At 40.3% G+C, this 21,323-nt stretch overlaps 2 protein-coding genes across 5 annotated transcripts in view; both read left to right on the top strand.

Annotated features, from left to right (window-relative positions):
- RB195_001114 (uncharacterized protein) overlaps window positions 1–12,945 on the top strand; it is a gene marked incomplete at both ends in the record, with an annotated part of 29,481 nt that extends 16,536 nt beyond the window's left edge. For 2 of the 3 annotated variants that reach the window (XM_064197738.1, XM_064197737.1), the window contains 8 exons: window positions 695–818; window positions 2,742–2,857; window positions 3,275–3,464; window positions 4,548–4,648; window positions 4,715–4,788; window positions 4,885–4,910; window positions 5,069–5,167; window positions 12,880–12,938. In XM_064197738.1, the coding sequence (XP_064053618.1) occupies window positions 695–818; window positions 2,742–2,857; window positions 3,275–3,464; window positions 4,548–4,648; window positions 4,715–4,788; window positions 4,885–4,910; window positions 5,069–5,167; window positions 12,880–12,938 (789 nt within the window). Of the gene's footprint in view, window positions 1–694; window positions 819–2,741; window positions 2,858–3,274; window positions 3,465–4,547; window positions 4,649–4,714; window positions 4,789–4,884; window positions 4,970–5,068; window positions 5,168–12,765; window positions 12,802–12,879 lie in introns of all 3 variants that reach the window. The other variant, XM_064197736.1, reaches the window with a different exon arrangement.
- Window positions 12,946–13,588: 643 nt separating this feature from the next.
- RB195_001113 (uncharacterized protein) lies at window positions 13,589–16,248 on the top strand (the record flags this gene model as incomplete). Of its 2 annotated transcripts, XM_064197734.1 has the most annotated exons (9): window positions 13,589–13,604; window positions 13,724–13,869; window positions 14,857–15,038; window positions 15,098–15,273; window positions 15,329–15,444; window positions 15,514–15,624; window positions 15,783–15,917; window positions 15,983–16,095; window positions 16,158–16,248. In XM_064197734.1, 9 exons carry the CDS (start codon window positions 13,589–13,591, stop codon window positions 16,246–16,248), a joined length of 1,086 nt encoding a protein of 361 aa, XP_064053615.1. The 2 variants fall into 2 exon arrangements, with proteins under 2 accessions (XP_064053615.1, XP_064053616.1); XM_064197735.1 differs by lacking the exon at window positions 13,589–13,604 and having other exon boundaries at window positions 13,726–13,869.
- Window positions 16,249–21,323: the final 5,075 nt, after the last annotated feature.

The raw sequence follows: 21,323 nt of genomic DNA, 5'->3' as shown, positions 1-21,323 counted from the left end.
CTAGCAGGTATGTGCTCAAGTGAAGAAACAAGGAAATAAGGAATTGTAAGTAGGAAACGTTGCGAAATCTTTTGACACGTGAATACTCTACTGTTCCGCTGCGAAATCAAATCACAAGGTGCCAAACATCTCATATAAACTATGCACAATTTGGTTGGTGCATAATTTGCGAAACATACCTGACGCTTATTTTCCTTTTGATTCTGATTTTTAGTTGAAAAAAAACCTCTGTTTCATAAGAAACGGAGTTTTGAACACATTTCTCCCTGTTAACCTTTATTTGGTTTCAAAAATGGACTCCGAAGACTCTGAAAATTTTCTAAGAATGATTTTTTTAGTTTTCAACAATGAACTGCTTTATTGTGCTTACGTTATCATAAATTTTAAACTCGCTACTAATATTTCGCATATGAATTACCCTTGATATAACTTATTCTCTTCTTTTCGGCTTAATATGAAAGAAATCCATAAGTCGTTACCTTCTAACAAAAAAAAAATACAGTTTATTGTGAAAGTAGCCACATCTATGGACACATCTTGTCGTGGAATAGTCTTCTTAGTAATATTTTCTGTGTAATAATTATGTGATTTTTCGTAACTTTTTTTGTTTGCTTGCATGATATCAGCTAAATAGTTGTAGCAGACATTTTTTGGGGATGTTTTTCTTCTAGGTTGTAGTTGTTTGTATTTTCAGCTCGACGTGTTGGGAGAGCTAATTCCATGCTCTCGAGGATCGAGCACCGATTCGGCTCTTGGCAGCGGCGGTACTACTTCGTCTCCTTTTGATACATCTGGTGATGGAGGGTCCAGTTTTATGGGTAAACTTTTGTTTTGCTTGAATTCTCTTGTATTTTTGCGGTCTGCCTTAATTTTAGTTCTTGAAATTTTTGTTTTCGTCATGACCACAGTAATATTAATATCGACTTAAAGCCATTTTCATAGTTCTGCCGGTCCTGTTCGATGTAGGATTTGAATTTCTTCCTCTGCTTGTTGTTGTCATCATCATATGGAGCGGCTGCGAAAACGCCAGAAATTGGAAAAGCACCTTTCTTCTGGTTTAATACAACCTGAAAGTTTTGTGTGGGCCATCCCTTTTGCCTCATTTCTCGATTAAATTTTGTCATGATCTCAAACGCACTCTTGTCTTTCGACATAATAGATTTGAGCGACTTTTACAAATCTAAACGCCTCTTTTTATACATGCGATGGTCGGACCCGGTGCTCCGATCCCCTTCACTTTTGATCGGTTGGAAAAACGATCCCTTCACTTTTGGGCGGTTATCAAAAGGAACCCCTCAAACGCATCAACCCCCGAATAGGGAGGGGCGCTCCAGTCGAACTCCTTGTAGAAAATAGTGCGCCAGAACGCCCGAAACCGTTCTACAAAGAGTTCGACTGGAGACGCCAGCACAAGGCTGGCGCGCTTCAGGATGTGCTTGTTAAATCTTTGGTCAGTTCTCGTTTTTTTTTTCTACTTGAGCAAGGTGACCTTTGAGATCAGTAGAAAACCCTTTGTTCAGCGTGAAAAAGTCGCTATACTGTAACAAAATAGAAAGGTAGTTTGAAATGGTAATATGTTAAAATATAGAGACTAACTTGACTGCTGCATCGTTGTGTATTTTGGAACCAGTAACTTCACCAGATCTTTATTCGAGTTTTCGTGTGAAATAAAAACTTCCCAGAACTGCCCAGAATGTTTATTGTTATTACAATAGATATGAACATACGTTTTGGGATTTAATCTTTTGTAGGAAAGGTATAGCTGCCCAGAATGTTTATTGTTATTACTTTTCTTTTGTGATATTCTAATCTATTTGCAACGCTCATTGCGTAATTTCAAACCCGTGTACCACGAAATCGACAATGTTCGGATCATATCGCAGATAGGTGGGGGAGTAGGAGTGTAGTATACGTGTTATGAGTTTGATCAATGTCAATCCCCAGTAGTAATCCGGAATAAGGCATCCGCAACAGCTTTGCTTACATCAGTGTCCCCAATGATCCAACTTATTACGGGTAGTAGAACACTAGTAATCTGCAGTGCAACTGCGATGGTGAAGGGGAGTATACGTGTTATGAGTTTGATCAATGTCAATCCCCAATCAAGCTTGCTTGAGTTACGTTACTTTAATTTATCGGACCTTGGACGACGATGAAATTCTAGCGTTCTATCGCAGAACAAGTTGGGTCATAAAAGAGCGAAACCAAGGCTGTGTCTCACCTCTCTTTTTCTGGATTCCTTAAAGGCATCACCCCACGAATCTGAGGTGGTGCAGATTTCAGGTGGAGTATTCGTATACGGGAAAGGAGACTATGGAGAGGGGGGTGATTCATTTCCATTTCTTCCTAATTGCCGTAAAAAACGGCCCGGAAGATGCGGCGCCGCACAAGGCTGGCGCGCTCCAGTCGAACTCCCTGTAGAAAATAGTGCGCTAGAACGCCTGAAGCCGATTCTTCCGAGCCGTTTTTTACGGCAATTAGGAAGAAATGGACGGATTCACCCCCCTCTAAATAGTCTCCTTTCCCGTATACGAATACTCCACCTGAAATCCGTACCACCTCAGATTCGTGGAGTGATACCTTCAATTTATGAAATAATCAATCTGTCCTGTCTGTGTATGGCGCGTGTGTGTTGATCGCGAAGGATAATGGTTGTTTAGGTATTGTGTAGAAAGGAGGACAGAATCTATTCTCAACATTGGTTATTATCAGAACAGTTTGAGGTGAATCTTCCTTTGTAGCGGGAACAACGGCGGTGACTTTGGATACCCCAGATGATCACAAACTTTGCGGTCGAGCTGGTTTACTTCTTGCGTCGTATTTTGGCCATTTATCAGCCATCGTTTATTTGTTGGAGGCGAGTGTTTTTTTTTTCTTCTTAAGCCAGACCATCCTTTTTCCTTTGTGGAAACAAATTTCTGACATTGTTCTAAGGGTTATCTGGGGAACATAGATGTGATAGTCGGAGCAGGTGCTCCGATCCCCTTCACTTTTGGACAGTTTGCGAAAGAATTGAATTCTTAGATCATTTTTGTTTTGTCTATATGCTAAGTAATAGATCATTCCTTGATTTTTTTTTCAAATTTTGCTTGTAAATTCACAATTCTCCTATTTAACATGTGCAGCGAGCACACTTCAATCTATACTTATCCCTACGGCGATTTGTAAGTATACTAACCATGAGTATCAGGCATTAGACACGCATATAAATGAACTCCATCTCATTTTCATTTATATCTTTTCTTCTTTCAAAGGATAAATGTTATACATTCAGTACAACCCAAATCTCATCTCTGCACGCGATCCTCATGGACGGACCGCACTTCATCTGGCGGCATGGCGAGGTTGCTATGAGTGTGTTGACTATCTTATAGAAAAACGTGTTTCCGTGGAAGCTGTGGACGATCATGGCGCTACGGCGTTGATGTATGCTGTTAAAGACCCTAAAGCAGTTCATGTGGTTGGTAGGTTTTTTTTCCCCAAACATATTGTAATTGTGTTGCTGTCCTATACGTAGCCTGTGTCGTCATCGAAGATTTCATCGTCCATTTATTTTGGAACGACTGGACCACCGTTAGGGTCGTATGTCGTGCCTCACAGTGACAGCTGAAAAACTGTGATTTTACGACTTTCTGCGCCGTTTGCGAAATTTGTCGTAAAACCACATGTGATTTTAGAATTACACGTTTTCTTTTTAGCGTTTTGTACTTTAAGGTGGAGCTGCTGTGTTGCTTTCCTTCCCTGTGAGCTGAAGTTTGTCGCGTGTTGGCTTTTATTCATTTTTTAAACTGTCATAGTAGCGTTTTGCAATACACTACCATGGTGTGACATTTAATCTGCGAGAAGTTCGTTTGCTTCTAAGAAAACATGTATTTTTTGTCTGTAGGCTGCTACTAACTCTAAATTTTCTCCCCTTCGGCTGTAGAAACGTGTTGCTTCATGCACTGGTTTTTTGGTGTGATTCGAAACGGAAATATTCCTGGATTGATGAACGTGGATGTTACTAGATTAAGCGCAAACTTTGAGTTCACAGACCTTCATAAACCAAAATAAGTATTTCGCTGTAGTACCAATTAATCTTTATTTTTGCACCTATTTCGGTTGCTTTATTTATTACATCAAAGTCTTTGTGAATTTCAAGTTTTCCTTGACGAAAGTCGAGCAATCAATGTTCTGGAGATCATGCTGTTTGTGAAAAGAATTTAGGGATCTACTTCTGCTCATTGTATGATAGAGCTGTTTCTCTTAATATTGGAAACAGGTGTTTCCGCCTCAGAGTAGTTTATTTTCGTTGAAATATTTAACTCATCAACCACTGACTTCCCTTAATTTTTGTGTTCACTTGGAACAAAAATATTAGTTTTAATTTGAATTATAGAATCAACATATGCACCTCATTCTTCCCCTAAACCGTGGTACAGTGTTTTCTCATTGTCCGGATGGTGCACAAAGATATGATGTATTTTGTTTCGTAGTTCTTCTTGCAGATTTTCCCTATAGTTTTTCTCTTTTTTTCTGTCATTTTTTCTAAGTTTCATTGCTTTCAGAGTATCTTCTGAATCACGGAGTGGATGTTTCAAAAAGAGACGATAGTGGTAATACAGTCCTTCATCATTGTTGTTTAAGCAAAAATGAGGAAGGTGGCAAGGCGAGTACCACAATTTAGGTATTTAATTGTTAACAAGTCTGAGTATTTGTAACTACTAACTTCTAGATGTTAACAAGTTATCTCGACAAGTTCGACCCGCAACGAGTGCTCTGCAATGCGACGAATGACAACGGAGAAACGTAAGTTTTATGTGGTGCGTTTTGAAAACTATGGGATTATTTATTGTAACGACTACCAGTGGAGTGTAACCAACTTTTATATTTTTTTTAATGCAGCGCACTCCATATCGCCGTAAGACATGGTTTGATCGAGTTTCTGCTGCTGTTCATTCCATACGGGTCGAAGTCAATCTCGATAAAGGTGTGCCAATTTCTCGAATATGCAGTCTTTTTCCTTATCTTTTTCTGTGTCTTCTTTGGGACATGCACGGTCGAATTCCGTTACTATGCGGGATTGAAGATCCAGACATCATTGACTGCATGCGTTTGGTACTTGCCTGCATGATGGACACTCCAGCTGCGGAAGTTTCTAGTCTCTTTCTCAGCGATCGTCGGCAAAGTAAGGCGTTTTTATTGATTTTTTTGTTTGTTGAATCATTTTAGAAGATTCTCTCGTTTCATCTTGTTTCTCATTCGCTTTATATTTACCCTCAACCTTTTAGTTTTTGATTTTTTATTCGTTCTAAATATATACGGTACAACAAGTCCTCTTATTACAAATTATGAGATGGAGCAGCGAGATCTAGAGGTCGTGCGACGTCTAGTGTTAGTGACCATATTCTGAAACAGAGGAGTTATTGTTGTAAAAAAAAAGTTAGAAAAGTGTATTAGGTAGACGCGAACCCGTTAATTTGAAGTATTTCTTCTATGCTAACCCGACTCGTGTATGCAGTAGAAGAAAAATGATAGGTACGTTGATTGGAAGACGATTATCAGAAAAATGAAGTGCTTTTCGACTAGGCTGGGGAAGAAAAAAGAAACATGTCGCTTTTCTGTTTATCACCTAATATGATGATTTTACGTTCAACTACCTAGAGAGTTTTAGTGCAATCCTTGATGAATCTAATTATGTCTAATATTTGTGCAAGGTTTCATAATAGAGCCGACACTAGTCACGCGCATTTGAGTAGCGAAGGTCCGCCGGCAGCATAAGTGGAGAAGAGTAACCTCTAAAGTGATAGGAAGACTGCCGATGGGGTAGCAAGCAGGGTACGACGAAATTAACTAAATAAATTAAGGGATTGGGGGCGACGGGGCATTGGCTCCAGCAAAAACACAGTTACTGCAGTGCAGAAATAGTTCCATCGCAAAGTATCTTTTCATAAAAACTTCTATTTAAAGTTATCATAGTGTTAGGTGTAACTATCGATCAATATCGAGTAGTTAACGTTTTTCTCTAATCGACTAATTCTTCCTACCATAGTGGTCTTCTCGGTGTTGGTCATGTCTCTTGTGATGCGGTTGATAATGTCCATATTCATGTCCATCGGTTCCATGTTCGTTTTTGTTTTGTGAAGGGTGTCCATATTCATGGTAGTCTAGCTTATGATCATAATAATCGTCTTGTTTTTTATTACCGTAGTCATAATAGCTTTTCTTCTTCTTGTCTTTTCCGTGATTCTGGTGACTTTTTTCCTGTTCAATGTCGTATTCAGTTCCTGAAAGGTATCTGACTTTGTCAATTGGGGAGAAGATAATTGTATGGAATTTGAAGAAGTACCATAGTGTTTTCCGTGTTCCTCTCCTCTAGAATAACTTCCCCAGCCTCCATACTTATGAAAACCATACTCTCCATATCCGGCTTTATCATAACCTTTTTTGAAGCCTTTATTATACGAGTCGACGTGTCCACGATCGTAATGATTTTTGCTTTTATCATCGTAGTACTCATGGCTGTAGCGCTCTCCTTCGCCTGGAAAAGAGAAGAGAACTGTGCTTCTTTTTGTTATTTGAGGCGATTCTCTGGAAGAATTATTGCGCGCAGTAATTAACTCGCCCAAGATATCATGTTACTATTTTATAAAAGTGGTCTGGAGCAGAAACTCATCTAGTTGCTGAGCAACATATTATTGGACAAAAATTCTTCCATTGAAGTTGGACATAATTTAGCTTATGATGCGGTTTATAATTCGATAACTTCTAGTTTAGATCTCATTTTTTGTTCTCTTATTTTTTTTTTTTGAAGTACCAGTCATGTTTAGTCGTTGCTCTGCTGTACACATCTATGTGCACGTGAGTTATCTGCTTAGTTTCTGTGGTTTATCTACATTAAGCAACGAGCTTTTCTGCGGAGCAATTGAAAAAAATTATGTTTATCTATTTCATTGGAAAGTCTTGTGCCGAAAGTTTTAGAAAATTATAATTTTTAGAAGAAGAGATTACGGGATCTAGTGGACTTGAGGAACTTTTGGGAGGTTCTGGATTCGAATTGCGCAATGGTACATAAAGGTGGTTGAGCGGTCTGTTAATCAGATGATTTGGGTTGAAGTACGTCACTATCGAGTTGTGATCTTCTCCCGATTCGCAGCACAGTCGTACAGTTCAGTTTTCACCTACAGCGAGCTCCGGACATTGGCCAACACAACTAGAAGACCCTCAACTGTACGTGACTATCCGCATGATAAAGTGAGAGGGTACATCAGGTTTAAAAAAAAATAAAAAATTACAAAAATTGACGGAATTGGGCCGGTAGTCGGTTCCTCATCCTCCTTCTTTTTCCGATTTCGCGCTACCTTACTATCGCTTTTTCGGGTTCTTGAAATATTTTTTGCGAGAAAAAAACAAGAAGAAACCAACTACAGCGACTCTAGATTTGTTAGGTTTTTTTTTTGGAATTCTAGACGAAAAATTGCCAAATTAATGGAGGATCATCGATAGTCATCGAAGTATGGATAAGTGATGACGTGCGCAAACTTCCTATTAAGGTATTAGATAAGTAAGTTCTCTGATACAAGATTTTCTACACGATCCAATATATAACTCTTTGTATAGTCTTTCTTTCTTTCTTCTTTTAAGAAAATAATGAACAGTCGACGCTGCGGTTGGTTCATGACCGGAATCGAATATGAACTAGCTAGTATTTATTGTAGGGAGGAATTTATTTGCCAAATGCACGCTTTGTGCTGCTAAAACAATGGAAGATTTGAGGCAGTGTTACTGGCTCACTGGTTCATAGTTTTCATCACTGAAATAAGCGTTGATAGTTGAAGGTAAGCATTTGAGTTCTTGAATAGAAGTTCTTTGGTTGAACATTTTGGTCTAATTCATAATTTTTGACTGAACCATCAAAGGTTGGTTTTTTAGAGCCGTTATTGAGAAAAAATCATTAAATTAGCTCTCCTCTGTAGGGCTTTAGGAGTTGATGCAGTGCCTCCAAAGAGTAGATTGCGTAAATGATCTGCGAACTTTAGAAGAATGAATTGTGATATATATGTGATGCGTGAGGAAAGTTGCGATGAGTCTAGCAAACTTACCAACTGCGTGTGCGACTCCTATGAAAGACACGCATGCAGAAATCGCTAGAACAACGTTCATGACTAAGACTACCTGGAGATAGTGAAAGGGGCGAGAATGTAGTTGTAATGATATTACATTTCATTTATATACGACTGTGTAGTGAATGGGTAAATCTGTAGGTTTTTACGAATGAACGGCAGCAGGTCTTGTATATGAGCACTGCTGTTCCGGTTATCTGTCTAGGTAAAGTAGCACAATGTGATTTTTTTACAAATAACGTAGGAGCAATGCTTTATTATTGACATGCTCCCGTTGGAGGTTTTTTGGTTTTGGTTTTGGTGCTCCCGTTGGACGGTTATTTGAGTAGGAGAGAGCGTCTTCACGGTCAGCTGCGGGAGCGCTACTTGTTTTTGTGCACCACCTGTGGATGTATTGTAACAACTAATATTAATATAACTGTAGACATCTTTATCTTTGTATTACCTTACTCGCAGAAATTCTTGATTGATGATTGGTGATTTGGTTTCTTTTCCGTGTAATGTTAACCCAAAACTTTTCAAAACTCTATGTTGCCTTCCTCCATAGTTACAGCCGTACTTTGTTGTCACTATTCTTAGAACTGCATAGTTGCAGCTGCTTTCCTGATATAAATGAGATTTCGGTTTCCATGGAACATACCATCCGAAGGTGTACGTTTTAAAGAAGCTAGGAATATGTCTTGGCGCGAATTTCTATGCCAGCTTTTTATTTTTTACGTAACGTAGATGTCTTTCTGCCCATAGATGCGATAGTCTGAGCCGGTGATCTGACCCCCTTCACTTTTGAACGGTTGGGGAGGGGACCTCCTTTACTTTTAAACGGTTGGCGAAATTACCCCCTTCACTTTTGGGCGAAAGGACCCCTTTCACTTGAGCTGCGTACTATGAATTAACCCCCTTCACCTGAATAGGATCCGTCTTTTCCCTATCGCACTTATGTTTCTGCCTTCCTCGGTGAAAATCGTAAGATGTGCTGGTTTTTGGACTTGAAAAAAAGGTTTTTTTTTTGGTTCAGGAATTTGTTTTGTATAGACATTTAGTTCGAGAGATATTAGTTTCCTTTAGGGGAACCCCCACGGGGTATAACGTTTATCGCTTAGAAATATTTCCATTCCACTGTCCTGATGGAAGGAGTATGATTAAATGTATACATGTTAATTGGTACCTTGTTTCCTCCTTTTATATGAGCTGTGAGACTTAAGTTTGTTAAAAGACTCAATAATTATTTTTTCACACATATATACTAGAGGTAAATGATGTGCATAAATGTTCCAGTGGGCTAGTCGAACTTGTTTTATAAATGTGACTAGTTGCGTCGCCGGTAAGGACGGAGCGCAGACTGGTCTCCAATGCAGTACAGGATCCTCGGAACTTTTTTCCCTTTTTTATTGATAGTTTTTCTTTTTTCGCTTAAAATTATGAATAGAATTCCATAGTCTTATTAAACTCCTTGCATTAATTTTGTAGTTTCTTTTGCTCTTCAGAAAACTTTAATATTTTATTTGGTGAGAATTGAGTTTCTGCTCCAGTTCTTCCGGTAACAGTCCATGATCAGCGCTTTCAAGAGAAAAACGTTAATCGTGCACGATTAGACGGAAAAGTGGGACAAAAATCTAATTTCTACCACTCAACCCTTTGAAAAGACATCCTGGCAGCAGAATAAACTATTGAATCATTGAAGAAGATTTACCTGAGACTACGACTATGAAGGATGCTAATCGCAAGCAGTCGCACGGTGAAAATGGTGCAGAAATCCAGTACCAATCCAAGGAGAAAATGATGTAGAAATACAATACCAATGTAAGGAAGGGTAAAACTAATGAAAAAGGAAGTTGATAGGACTACTTAATTCTACTTATGCACTATTATACAAATAATGTAGAACTCCCAAAAAAAAATCCAAAAAAAAAAAGAATAGGAAGAGTAAAGTGCAATTTCCTCTGCTTCTATTATTTCGACTTTTCACGTGATTGTAAATGTAAATTTACAATACTCGGAAAAATCTCCTTTCTTGTGATAAATGCTTAGATCTAATGTGAATTTGGTATGTGATGATGAGGGGGATAATCTTTCGTTGTGTCATCCCTTCGTTGGTTTTGGATTTGCTCAAGCGGGTTTATTATTTTGTGCTAACACTTTCACCTGTCACGATTACGTACGCTTGTGTTCTAGTTGTGCGTTTTGTATCTTACAAAGCTTGCTCGACCACGGCTTTTGTCTGATAGTTACTGTTGGACGTTTCTTGTGTCCCTCCTATATAATTTTGTTTTAATTGGCAAATGTAATAGCTTCCGCAAATTTTCGGATTATGCAATCGTCGGATTTTGAAGATCATTACAAATCATTTCGTAATGGCTGAAGTTCTTAGAACGCGTGTTGGCGGTGCTGATTGATTAACGCCAAGCACTTTATCCTGCATTTGATTGCGCTAGTCACCTCACCATTGGTATCTAGAATCAACGGCAGGAAAGCCCACCGATCCTAAGCTATGATTGACTCCTCTGCTTGTAATTATAAGGTCAAAAAATCGACTTGGGATCTTCTGTATTAGGCGGAAAGGGCGTTCGGTCGGATAAATCACGTTAGATTTCACCTTTTCGGTCTCTGAAATGCCGAACTCGTCGAAGAGTCGAAGGCAAGAGTAAAGATTACAACAACCTCGTGTTCGGCTCAACATAGGAAAACAAATACTTAAAATTTCACTTTTTTGGATTTTTTCCATTTAGATTTGAAGAGTTAGAGCACCTGGAATGAAAACTTCTCGGTTGAGATTTCCTCAGACCCTCAATCCAAATATGGGAATGAATTCTAGAACGCCGTACCGTTTTGTTGAAATTGGAAAACCTATGGAAGTTCTGATTTCTACTGGAGCGTGGAAAGGATATGATGATAAATAGTGTCTAATAACTCGGATCATGCTGAACTTGATCTAACTACTTCTCTTAATGTGTTATGAATCTTGTTATGTATCTTAATAAGTAGGCGAGGGTTTTCACTATCAGAGTACGGATTTCTTAGTTTACAGGCCTTACCCGTTTTCCAGTATGTAGATGCGAAACAGATGGGCAAATGCATTTTGCTATCTAAGTTCCATCAAAAATTCAGAGAAATTTAGAAGCCCTAAAAACACTATTTCATTCTTTTTGTAGAACAATTCTTCTTCTAGTAAATATGCCCAAGGTACTTCTCAAAGTGCTGTGCTCACGGGGTTATTAATGACCTTCCAAACCTAATGATATCGTTTTTGAGAGGGTTATGTCTCATCATCTCGCCTGACTCCGGTCTCAACTAAGTTGAAGGTCTCCTTGGAATCGAATGGCGGATTTCATGCCTACCTCTACATGTGAGGAGCTTTGACTTAGTGTGAATGGATTTCCGACTGGTGCTTCAGATGCTTGGATATATTTCTGTCAAGTCGGGACGCCATACAGTCTAAAACTTACATAGTGACATCTTCCCAGAAAGCACCTCTTCGATAATATGTCTCGTTTCCCACTGACAGTGAAAAGGCAAATAAGTGGACGTGGCTCTCGAAGTGAGTGGAATTCGTGGATGACCTTTTCCTCCGTTCTCGGTGGAGTAATTGCTGACAGGGTTATGTGTTGTATTTTCCTCCTTGAGATCTCATCTTATCGTTTCTTTGTAGAGCTCCGCGATTTCAAACGCAAGTTCAATGTCATGTGAGTCTGCCCTTCAAAATTCTAAGTCAACTGTTGCCAGAACAGCACTCCTAGTAATTTTCAAGCTCTGGGCTTCCGTCGTATACTCGTGGAGATAATAAGTCATTTAGTCGGTTCAGGAAGGCCTGGAACCCAGTACAAATGCGTAATTAGCTGCGTTCGATGCGGAGCTAGCAGCTGCGATCGAGTTGGCACATTCACTGTTAACTACAGTCCTATTGCAGCAAGCGAGGGTCATGCTTGGAACGCAACCGATAACCCCACCGTGCCAGTTTGAGTGCAGCCGCTTGCATAGCTGCACCAGGCTTCCATACGTTTTAACTGTGTCTTTCGTGATTAGTGGTGTCTTCCAAAGAGTCGACGAGACGACAACATCTCTTTCTAAAATTCCTGGTTTTTTCTTCTCGTGGAAAGGAAAAATTCTGGAAAGAGATGGTGCTCCGATTAAAGAGCTAAGACTTCAAGATTTGGACGACATCGATTGGCACCGTAAAGCGAGCAGAACTTACCATGGGTGTCGATAAAGTGGCACGATTATCCACAGTCTAGCGTCAGGAGGAGTACTTTCAAAACTGCTAACTCTCTTTGCCGCTGTGCTAAATTCAAACTCTCATTTCTTGCTTGTTTCACTGTGGAGCGTGTTTTCCAATGTGAAGTTCATCAAGCGTATTCGTAAACTCAGGCTTTTTATCAGTATTTCTTGTAGTGTTTCTAGTATTTACAAAACTCTGGAATCTCTATGAATGCTCCAGAGAAATGCTATGAGTAACAAAGATCGAACAGGAGGAACCCAAGATCCTTTTTAACGGATATACTAGGTTTTAGAATTAGATTGACGCCTTTTCTTTTTGAAGTCGCCTTAAGATAAGTCTCACTTTTTATATTTCGTACATTCCGTGCGTTATATGTGTTATACTCAAAATATTACGCCATACTCAGAAAGTTTACGTTCTCCGTAGTCTCCATCAACCAAATTTTTCCAGACAGCCTCGAAATTGAGTGGAAATCTCTTCAACTATGTTGAGTGATATGCTTTTTATAACAAACTATGTTTAAAAAAAATGCTTGTGAAAGAGTGCTAAAGATAAAATGTTCAGGTCAGTCCACCATCTACCGAAAGTCATCTCTGGAAGCAGAAGATGCTGAGTTTTATTGAATGTTGAGAAATTTCATGCCGAAATCAACTACCTGTACAGCATCCGTGGTTCTCAGATAATGCATACTCGAATTTTAGTGATGCTGCATATTTTAGAATTCTTTCTCTTTCATCTTGGAGTTGATTGCACTTAGCTTCTGACTGGGCGAGGTCCATCTCAACTTTCATGACATATTTGTTTTACTCATTCTTTTAAGTAAGCAGCAAATGAAGTTGTATTTATTTATAGCATTCTATTTTTTATGTGTGTTTCTTCACGTCTTTTTAGTCGTTTCCAATATTTGGAGTTGTATCCCTGTGGTATCATCTGGACAGATTCTTTCTTTAGCGTGTTCACTTTTTTGATGGTAGTGAGAACCAGTGGTGATGAAGAACGGGTTATATTTGGCCCGCCTAGGTTAGCATATTAGTCAGCACTTATGCAAGTCCTTTATTCGCTGTGGTTATAATGTTTATGCGGTGGTTTCCTCTTATTACCAGTGATTACCATATTGTTGAATGAGTGGCTTTGATCTACTTGTGTTTTTACGAGGTGACACTATATGTCTTTGTGATAGCAAAATTGTATGCCATGTCGTAGAAGAGAAGATTTCTTGTTCAAGACTTTTTGAATTCTATAAGAAGTTCGCCGTTTTGTTTGGTTGTTATAAATGTTCCCTTGTTTGTGTAATTTGTTCGTTGTTAACGACGTCATCAATACGTTACAGTACTAATCTTTTTTGTGTCTTAAGTCAATAAGTGCTCTATTGGCTTCTCAAAGGCTACATATACGGTATAATTGGCAGACATGAGCATCGCTCCAGTGGACATATGGATTGAATCCGTTACTGGTGAGAGATGGTTAGAACGAGTTAGACTATTCGAAACGATCGGCGATTTAAAAAAGAGGGTATGGCATCGAAAAAGGATTGTACCAGGTCGGCAAGCCATTGTGAGTTGCTTTGGTGATTTCCTTTCCTTATATGTTGTATGACTTGCCGTACTGGTAGTACGGTAAAACTACGAACAAGTATGTCAACTGAAAGCAAAATGACCAAAGAAAACAGTGTATGCAAGTTGGGTCTTTAAGTGCTCTAAGACTGCCCGCAGAGTTCAGAGCCGCGCGGGCGCACAGTTTGGCGGCTCTGTGGTTTTATTGGTTATTGAGCGCACTGTTGTGAATAGTCAATAACTCACAGTCACTAGAACCGCAGAGCCGCCAAACCGGGTGCCCGCGCGGCTTTGAACTCTGCGGGCAGCTTAAGAGTTTTCTTATTCTTGGGACGGGACTTTGAACTTGCTTTTGGTCGTAGCTATGAAACCACATAGCAATCATTTACGAATGAAGCAAGTAGTGGTTAATCTTTTGGGGCTTATTTGAGCTGAGTCAGTTGGATACGGACCTAGGAAGATGACAAGATTGCTCGCATTCTGTGGCGTAACACGTCGAGTCGTACGGGGAAACGGTATAGCAAGGCTGTTTCTCATTACTTTTTTAAAATTACATTTTTGAGCGGAATTGACCGTGATAACGCTACTATACTCGTTAACAGCCCTAGCACTATATATTTTTGGAGAGATTCCAACACTTTCAATTTCGTGATGTGTTGCTCTTATACTGTTACCTCCATTGCCATTTTCATTCATATTATATATTATGAACGCAGCGAAGCCTTAATTAGTTCTAAAAGTTTCCTCGTGAGGTGGTGACCAGAAACCCTTCTCCTGTTTTTTTTTTTTTGCTGTTTGGTAAACTGGTTTTATCATTGAGGTTAGTCTATTATACAACAGGATTAGGCTACTGTTTTCTGAATCTGTAGAATGTTTTTGACCATTTCCAGACTTTGGAGGATTTTGTGCACTCAGTTATGAATATCATAATTTTCAACTCTGTTGTGCTGAGACCGATACTAAATCATCCTATTGATTCCAATTTAAGGTGTTTGCCGGAAGATCACTTCCGGATGCTGCAGAAATGGACACCGTGGGCATTCGGGAAGGTTCCACACTCACGCTTGTGGTTGTGGCCAGATCCGGACCGCTGACAGAAAGGGAGCAAGAAGAAACCCTAATGCTCAGTGACGAAGTAAGCGATCGGGAGTACCGACGTCGAGGGAGGAGGTTAGTGTGCACGGAAATCCTGAAAATCGGATGTGAACAGGTGATTCTTGAACTTGCAGAGGATGTAGTGCTGCTGAAGATACGAGTGCGAAAGAAAGCAGCGCTGGTGAAACGGAAAAGGAGCATGATCTTGATGATGACAAAAGGCTGGCGATACGAGTAACTGGAGTTGCCATGACTAATGGATCACGACACGCACGGCGAGCGCGAACCAATAGTCAGGGAGCAGCTAAAGGTTTGGTAATGGACACAAATCGCTCAAAATTAATTTATGTCTTTGAATCATTTAGAGCTTCTAGCTATTTTCGACGATGATTGTAATCCAGTAGTTAACATAGAAGGTTCTCAACCAAGTAGGACGTCAAATTCTCTCGAAGCACTGCCCCTGCCACTGGAAAAATTTGAGGTGGACATTTTTTATTTCCTTTTTTTTGCCTTCGTTTTCATGTCGAGAGTGTATTTAAGTTTCGTTCAGAACCTCCGCGTTGATTCTCCGACTGGAGACGAAGTGTTGTCCGAGGATCCATCGGAGCTTTCATCTGGAATGATTGTTTGCGATTTAACGAATGAGTTCCGGAGGCAAAAAGTACGTATGATGGTGTTTGTTTCGTGCATTCATACAACGAGCAGTGTTCATATCACCTAATAACGTCTACTATTGTGCAGTTCATTGCTGTTTTCATGTGGGAACTAGTTTTCCCATCATCAGTAAATCTTAATCGAAAACTCAGCTCACCAACTTAGGTGCGCCGCCATAGACATCCACCGTCGCTTTCAACTTGCCGTCAAAGAACGCGCAGTAAACCGCGCGCAACACACCTTGGAGGTTCATCATCCGATGAAAACGATGGGAGTCACACGTCGTCCGTGTTATTTGCAGTGAGCTTTTCTATGTAGTTCACAATTTACTGACAATCATCACGAAGTTTACGGTTTGCTTTAAGTTACCAGTTCGTCGAGGGGTATCTACGCGTGCAATGCGGTCAGTTGCGATAAGGGGAGGAGCAGCCCGGTGCAACGTCTGTGCTTTCAGAATAAATAGTGCTTTTAATTGCAGGTGAATGTTGTCTGCTGTTTTCGGAAGAGAATTTATGTCAATGTTAGAAAATTCTTGCTTAGGTGTGGAAAGACGTTATGCTCGCGGCATCGAGCTGCACAATCACATACGTGCTCTAAAATCCGAGCAAAGTTACAGCAAGTGAGCGACTGATGCTGATAATTCCTTCGTCTCATAACTTTCGTTTAGTGGAAATGAGATAAGTTTTGATTATATATCATATTTGATTTTTTTTGTGAAGGTAGGAGTTATTATTGGTAATTATATTATTTCTTTCGAACACTAGAAGCGGCTTTTTTTAATTTATAAGAACACGACATACCTTCACGTATGCTCACATGAATGTATTGCTTCTTTAGATTTTTTCTGTATTCCTACTTCCTTTCCTTGTATATCCTCCTCTCTTTGTTAATTACCAGTTCCTTCATTCCTGAATGTTCCCGTGGCTACACTTCTCGAGTTATCACTTCATGTCGAATAGTTGAGCATTCGTAACTCTTGAGACGTCTATTAGAAATTATGTACCACATGTGGACATTACTAATTGTGTGTGCTACTTTTTGCTTGTTCCCATTTCTTGCTCCTCCACATTTTGGTGTTGGAGTACCTGGAATTGTAGATATTTTCTTAGTTGTTCCTACATACAACGTTTCAAGTGTGATCGTTTCAAGTGTATCTATTAAATTGTAGCTTTACTTTAGGGCATAGTCAGTTTACATTGTGACATTTACGTTGCATGCGTATCATTGATTTATAGTAAATGTAAGTATTACTCTTTTCAGAGTTTTTTTCAGTTCTATCTCTTTGGGTTTCCACTGTTGTACTGTTAAAGTGGAAATTTTACATTTTTGGCGTATCTTTTTTAAAGTTATGTGTGATTATGAATTGTATATGGTTGTTGCTTTCACTAAATCCCATCAAGCATCCAAATGTACACCTGGAAATATACGACCTTTACTACTTGCACTGTTACTTAACACAAGTATTCCAATTATTGCAAAGAGATGTTGTGGCCCAGCGCACTGCCAAAGCCTTTACGCAGATATGACAAATGCCTGAAGGGAACATTAAATCTAAGGCAACAAACATCCGTATTGTAACGTTGAACAACCGTTCCCTGCCGAATGAATTACAACAAGTCGATTTTCCAACCATTATCAGCATGTACCGTTTGCTGCAATGGATTGAACGTGCGTCAGAGATCGTGTAACTTTTGCCTCCTCAGGTTTGTATCATCCTTTATTTCGAAACTGGAAATACGCGTGCAGACGGCCGATTAAGTAGTAGCTAGCAGGTTAGGCGATCTGGCGTGGAATCTTACGCTTATCAGTATGATGATGACGTTCACGTCGTTTCATGTTCGCACATCATCGTGTAGCTGTTAGAGAGAGAAAAGAAGAGAAACACATATATCGAACAATATTTACAAATGGCAGCGGTATCGAAGGAATATAGTTGCAAAATGAATTTGATTTTGGGGCTACTCTCAAAGATAGTACTGGAAACATAGACAGACACTACTACGCCTCTTGGAAGAAAGCTGTGAAGTCTTTCACCAATGCTTTGGTTCCTTAAAAAAAACAGTGGAAGAAAGCTCAAGAAATATCGCAAATATTTCTTGGGAGAACTGCAGATGTGTACGTTTATATTTTTGTAGCATAGATTCGGTATCAAAAATTGGAAAACAATGCAACAACCAGGTTGAGGAATTTGTATCAATGTCGTCAAAATGCAGCTTTGTGCGACTGCGGGATCACAAAAGACTGGAATTCTGGACCACATGTGCCAATTCAGAAATAGGAGGAGAAATTTACCATCTTTCTCGATTAGGCACAAAAAAAAACTAAGAGGGAGAGACGCCAAACTTTCATACATGTGGGTAAATTTGTCTGTGAAAAGCTGCAAAGTTGTGCTGCATGAAATTTACTACGAGTGTCGTTTCTCAGAAACACATTAAGTAAACTTTGAATTTCATTCTTATCTCCGGGTGCAGATATCATTTTTCGGAATATAATGTCGTCAAAATTGTTATTGTACTGAGGGTATGAAACATAGTTAATCAACGAGAAATATTCTCTTTCAAATCTTTTACTCAAAATGTGAAGGCTTCGCATCTGTTAGGGTTAGTCGTCTCTTACTTTTTTTTTAAGGAAATAGAATGCTTAGTCGCGCTGTGCCTAATATATACGAAGACAGTTACTGATCACTTAACAGAAAAGGCCAGCTGCCCCCTTATCACATTGACGACAATGTCCCACGACGTCGTCGGACACGTTTTTCGCTTTGTGGGAGAATGTCCGGGCTTCGAGGGCAACATCACGAAAGTACATTTTGATGAGCTATCAAATACTTAACAGGTTCGCGGCAACGTATAGACGGGTCAAAACGACATGAAGCACGGACAGTTGCGCAAGCGGCTGCGCTCGAAGCGAAGCGGTGGAGCGTAGCAGTTGGGATCGTTTAAGGATCCTCGCTACCGCCACTTACCTCTGCAGTTCGCCACGGTCCCACCTCGATTCCAACCGCTGTCTCTCGTCTACACCACTTCCGAGCGCGGCCGCATACGCAACGGTCCGTGTTTCATGTCGTTTTGACCCAACTATAGCTCACATGTGGACTGCAGTTGCGGACGAAAAAAAAGCCCCGGTCCTTCATAGCTAATTTTTCTCAAACACGAATGTCGTCAATGTCTTTTAAAAAAAGTTTCTTCAATTTGATATTAGTTTGTTGTTTCAATTAGGTGTTATTATTTCCTCGTTCAAATATAAGTCGTGAAAGTCGATTGGAGCCGAAGAAGTGTGCTGTCGTCAGTGGATTAGTCTATTTCATAAACTGTTTTCTGGCACTTCTTCCGACAATGAGGTCGCACAATTTGTGCGCAAAAAAAAATGCTCGTGGTCCCACACGGAAATGTAGAAGGCCGCTCGGTCGTCATTATGTTATCGAATAAAGGATAAAGGATAAAGTTTCTCGCGTTAATCAATCTGCTTGGGATGCGCTCCCACGTTCACTTCAATTCAGAATCGCTTGAGGTTCAGGAGCGTGTGACTGGCCTATACAGTGAGAAGCGGTGGCTAGCCGATGTGTCAAGTCAGTGCTTTTATTCTCCTAGACAAGTCTGGTACCAATTTATCGACCCCGAAGAGATAAAGGGCTTGGTCAGCACCAGGGCGGATTCGAACCTCCGATCGAACGTGCAGGAAGCGGGACCTCTAACCGCTACACTACACCCTCCCATGTTATCGAATAGTCGTCCAGATCATATTGATGTCCCTGTTAGAGCTTCTATTTATGCAAGAGGGAGAAGTCACGTATACGACACTGTATCTGGAATACCATCACCAGTTTCCGTAAGCATGTTAGTTTTTCTTCTGCGTCACAAGCTTCTAGTAGACGTTCTTATACTTCAGTCACCTTCCGAAGATTTCTTCTTTCATCCTTTACGGGCGGATATCTTATATATTGAGTTGTCGGTAACAAAAATCAGGATGAGTTATACAAAATAACATCGGTTTTTAAAAGAATCGCAGTAGTTATCCAATTTCCAAGTAGTTATATAGTGTTTCGAGGAATTTCTTTGCTTCATTTCGTTATCCTCACAGTTTTCATCCCGTTGTTTCAGACGTACTATATCTATTACATCAAATGGATCGTTTTTCTACATGTCAAAAGTTGGGTGTTATATTCTGATCAATTCGAAAATTCGTTTTGAATTCGTCCCTCATACTCAGTATTTTCCTGCAACATTTTCTATCACCTCGGAGAGGAATTTCCGTTTCACTTCCGGTTCTACCGCCACTCTTTGTGCACTGTGCACCGACAGCGTTAACCCTGCCTTCTAAAATGCCTCTGCTTGAAGTGGGTCGTGCGGGTTTCAGGTGGGTTATGCCTATAGGGCGTCGTAGATTATGGGAAGAAGGGTTATTCTGTCCATTTCTTCCTGCGGCGCATGCACAAGGATGGCGCGCTCCAATCGAACTCGTGGAAAATAGCGCCCTGGAACGCTTGAAGCCGCATCTTCTGGGCTGTTTTTTACTGCAATTAGGAAGAAGTGGGCGGAGTCACCCTCGTCCCCATAATCCACCTGAAATTGCCTTTAACATCGAATTCTCTTTTTCTTGTTTGCGCACGTTTCCCTCTCCTCTCAGTTTTCTCCTTCCTCTCTTCCCTCCTACTTCTCTACCCCTACCCCTACCTCTCTTCCCCCGCTGTTCCTCCTTTCCCTTACGACTAATCCTCTCTCTCCCCCTTGCTCTCTTACGAACCCCTCTGGGAAAATTCCATCACACGTTGGACCCCCCTCAAGATACTGTTTCAACGCAATGAACAGCTTGTTCAGAACAATACAATCATTTTAGTTGGAATAATTTGACGCTTTTTAGGATTTGACGTCATGCGAAACAAATAATTTTGTTGACAAAACTTTGATCATGAATTACTGCGCGTGGCTCCTATGCGATATACTAGTAGTCGCTTTTTGGAACCCAAAAATCTTGATTTTTCAGCACAGTAAGTTCTCTTCACACTGTTTCGCAAAATCTAGGGGTAGGAAAGGAAGTGGTTAGCCATATTTTTTGGTGGAGTGATGGTGTTTATATTTTTACTTGTCTAGGCATACTGTTGAGTTCAAGCGAGTATGTACCATACACCTTCGATTTCACCAGAGACCGACGGAGCAGAGAGAATATTAGTTGAGTTGAGAAAGAGGGTCAATTGGGCAGGTGTCTCGCGGCTACCCGGTTGAACCTTTCAAGCGGTATGGTCGAGCCAAAACGACATGAATCACGAGTGTAGTTGCGATGCACTTGCGTACGCGCTGGAAACAGCGCGGTGAGGCAGCAGTTGGGACTGAAGTGGGACCGTCGCAAACTGCAGCGATGGCTGGTGTCAGCAAGGATTTCGCCACGCCCCCAGCCGCTACGCTCCACCAAAGCGCCTCAAGAGAAGCAACGTACGTAATTGCGTACGTGCTTCATGTCGTTTTGACCCTACTACATGTTTGTACTCTGAACATGGTAATCCGTAATCCGTACTTCCACATGAATACCCACGAACCACTTCCATCCACACCCCGGTGACACCTTACATTTCCTACGTGGAAGCAAGTACAAATAACAGTAGCTGGCTGGAAGTTTAGCCTAACTTCGCTAGGTGAGAAACTTACAAAAATCCTAATCTACGCATCCCACTAAAGAAAGAGACAATGACGTCAGCTACCTACACGTTTA

The sequence above is a fragment of the Necator americanus genome, chromosome IV (assembly GCF_031761385.1).
Source record: "Necator americanus strain Aroian chromosome IV, whole genome shotgun sequence".
Lineage (NCBI taxonomy): Eukaryota > Metazoa > Nematoda > Chromadorea > Rhabditida > Ancylostomatidae > Necator > Necator americanus.
Note: the sequence above shows the minus strand (reverse complement) of the source record. Positions and strands in the feature narration are given on the sequence as shown.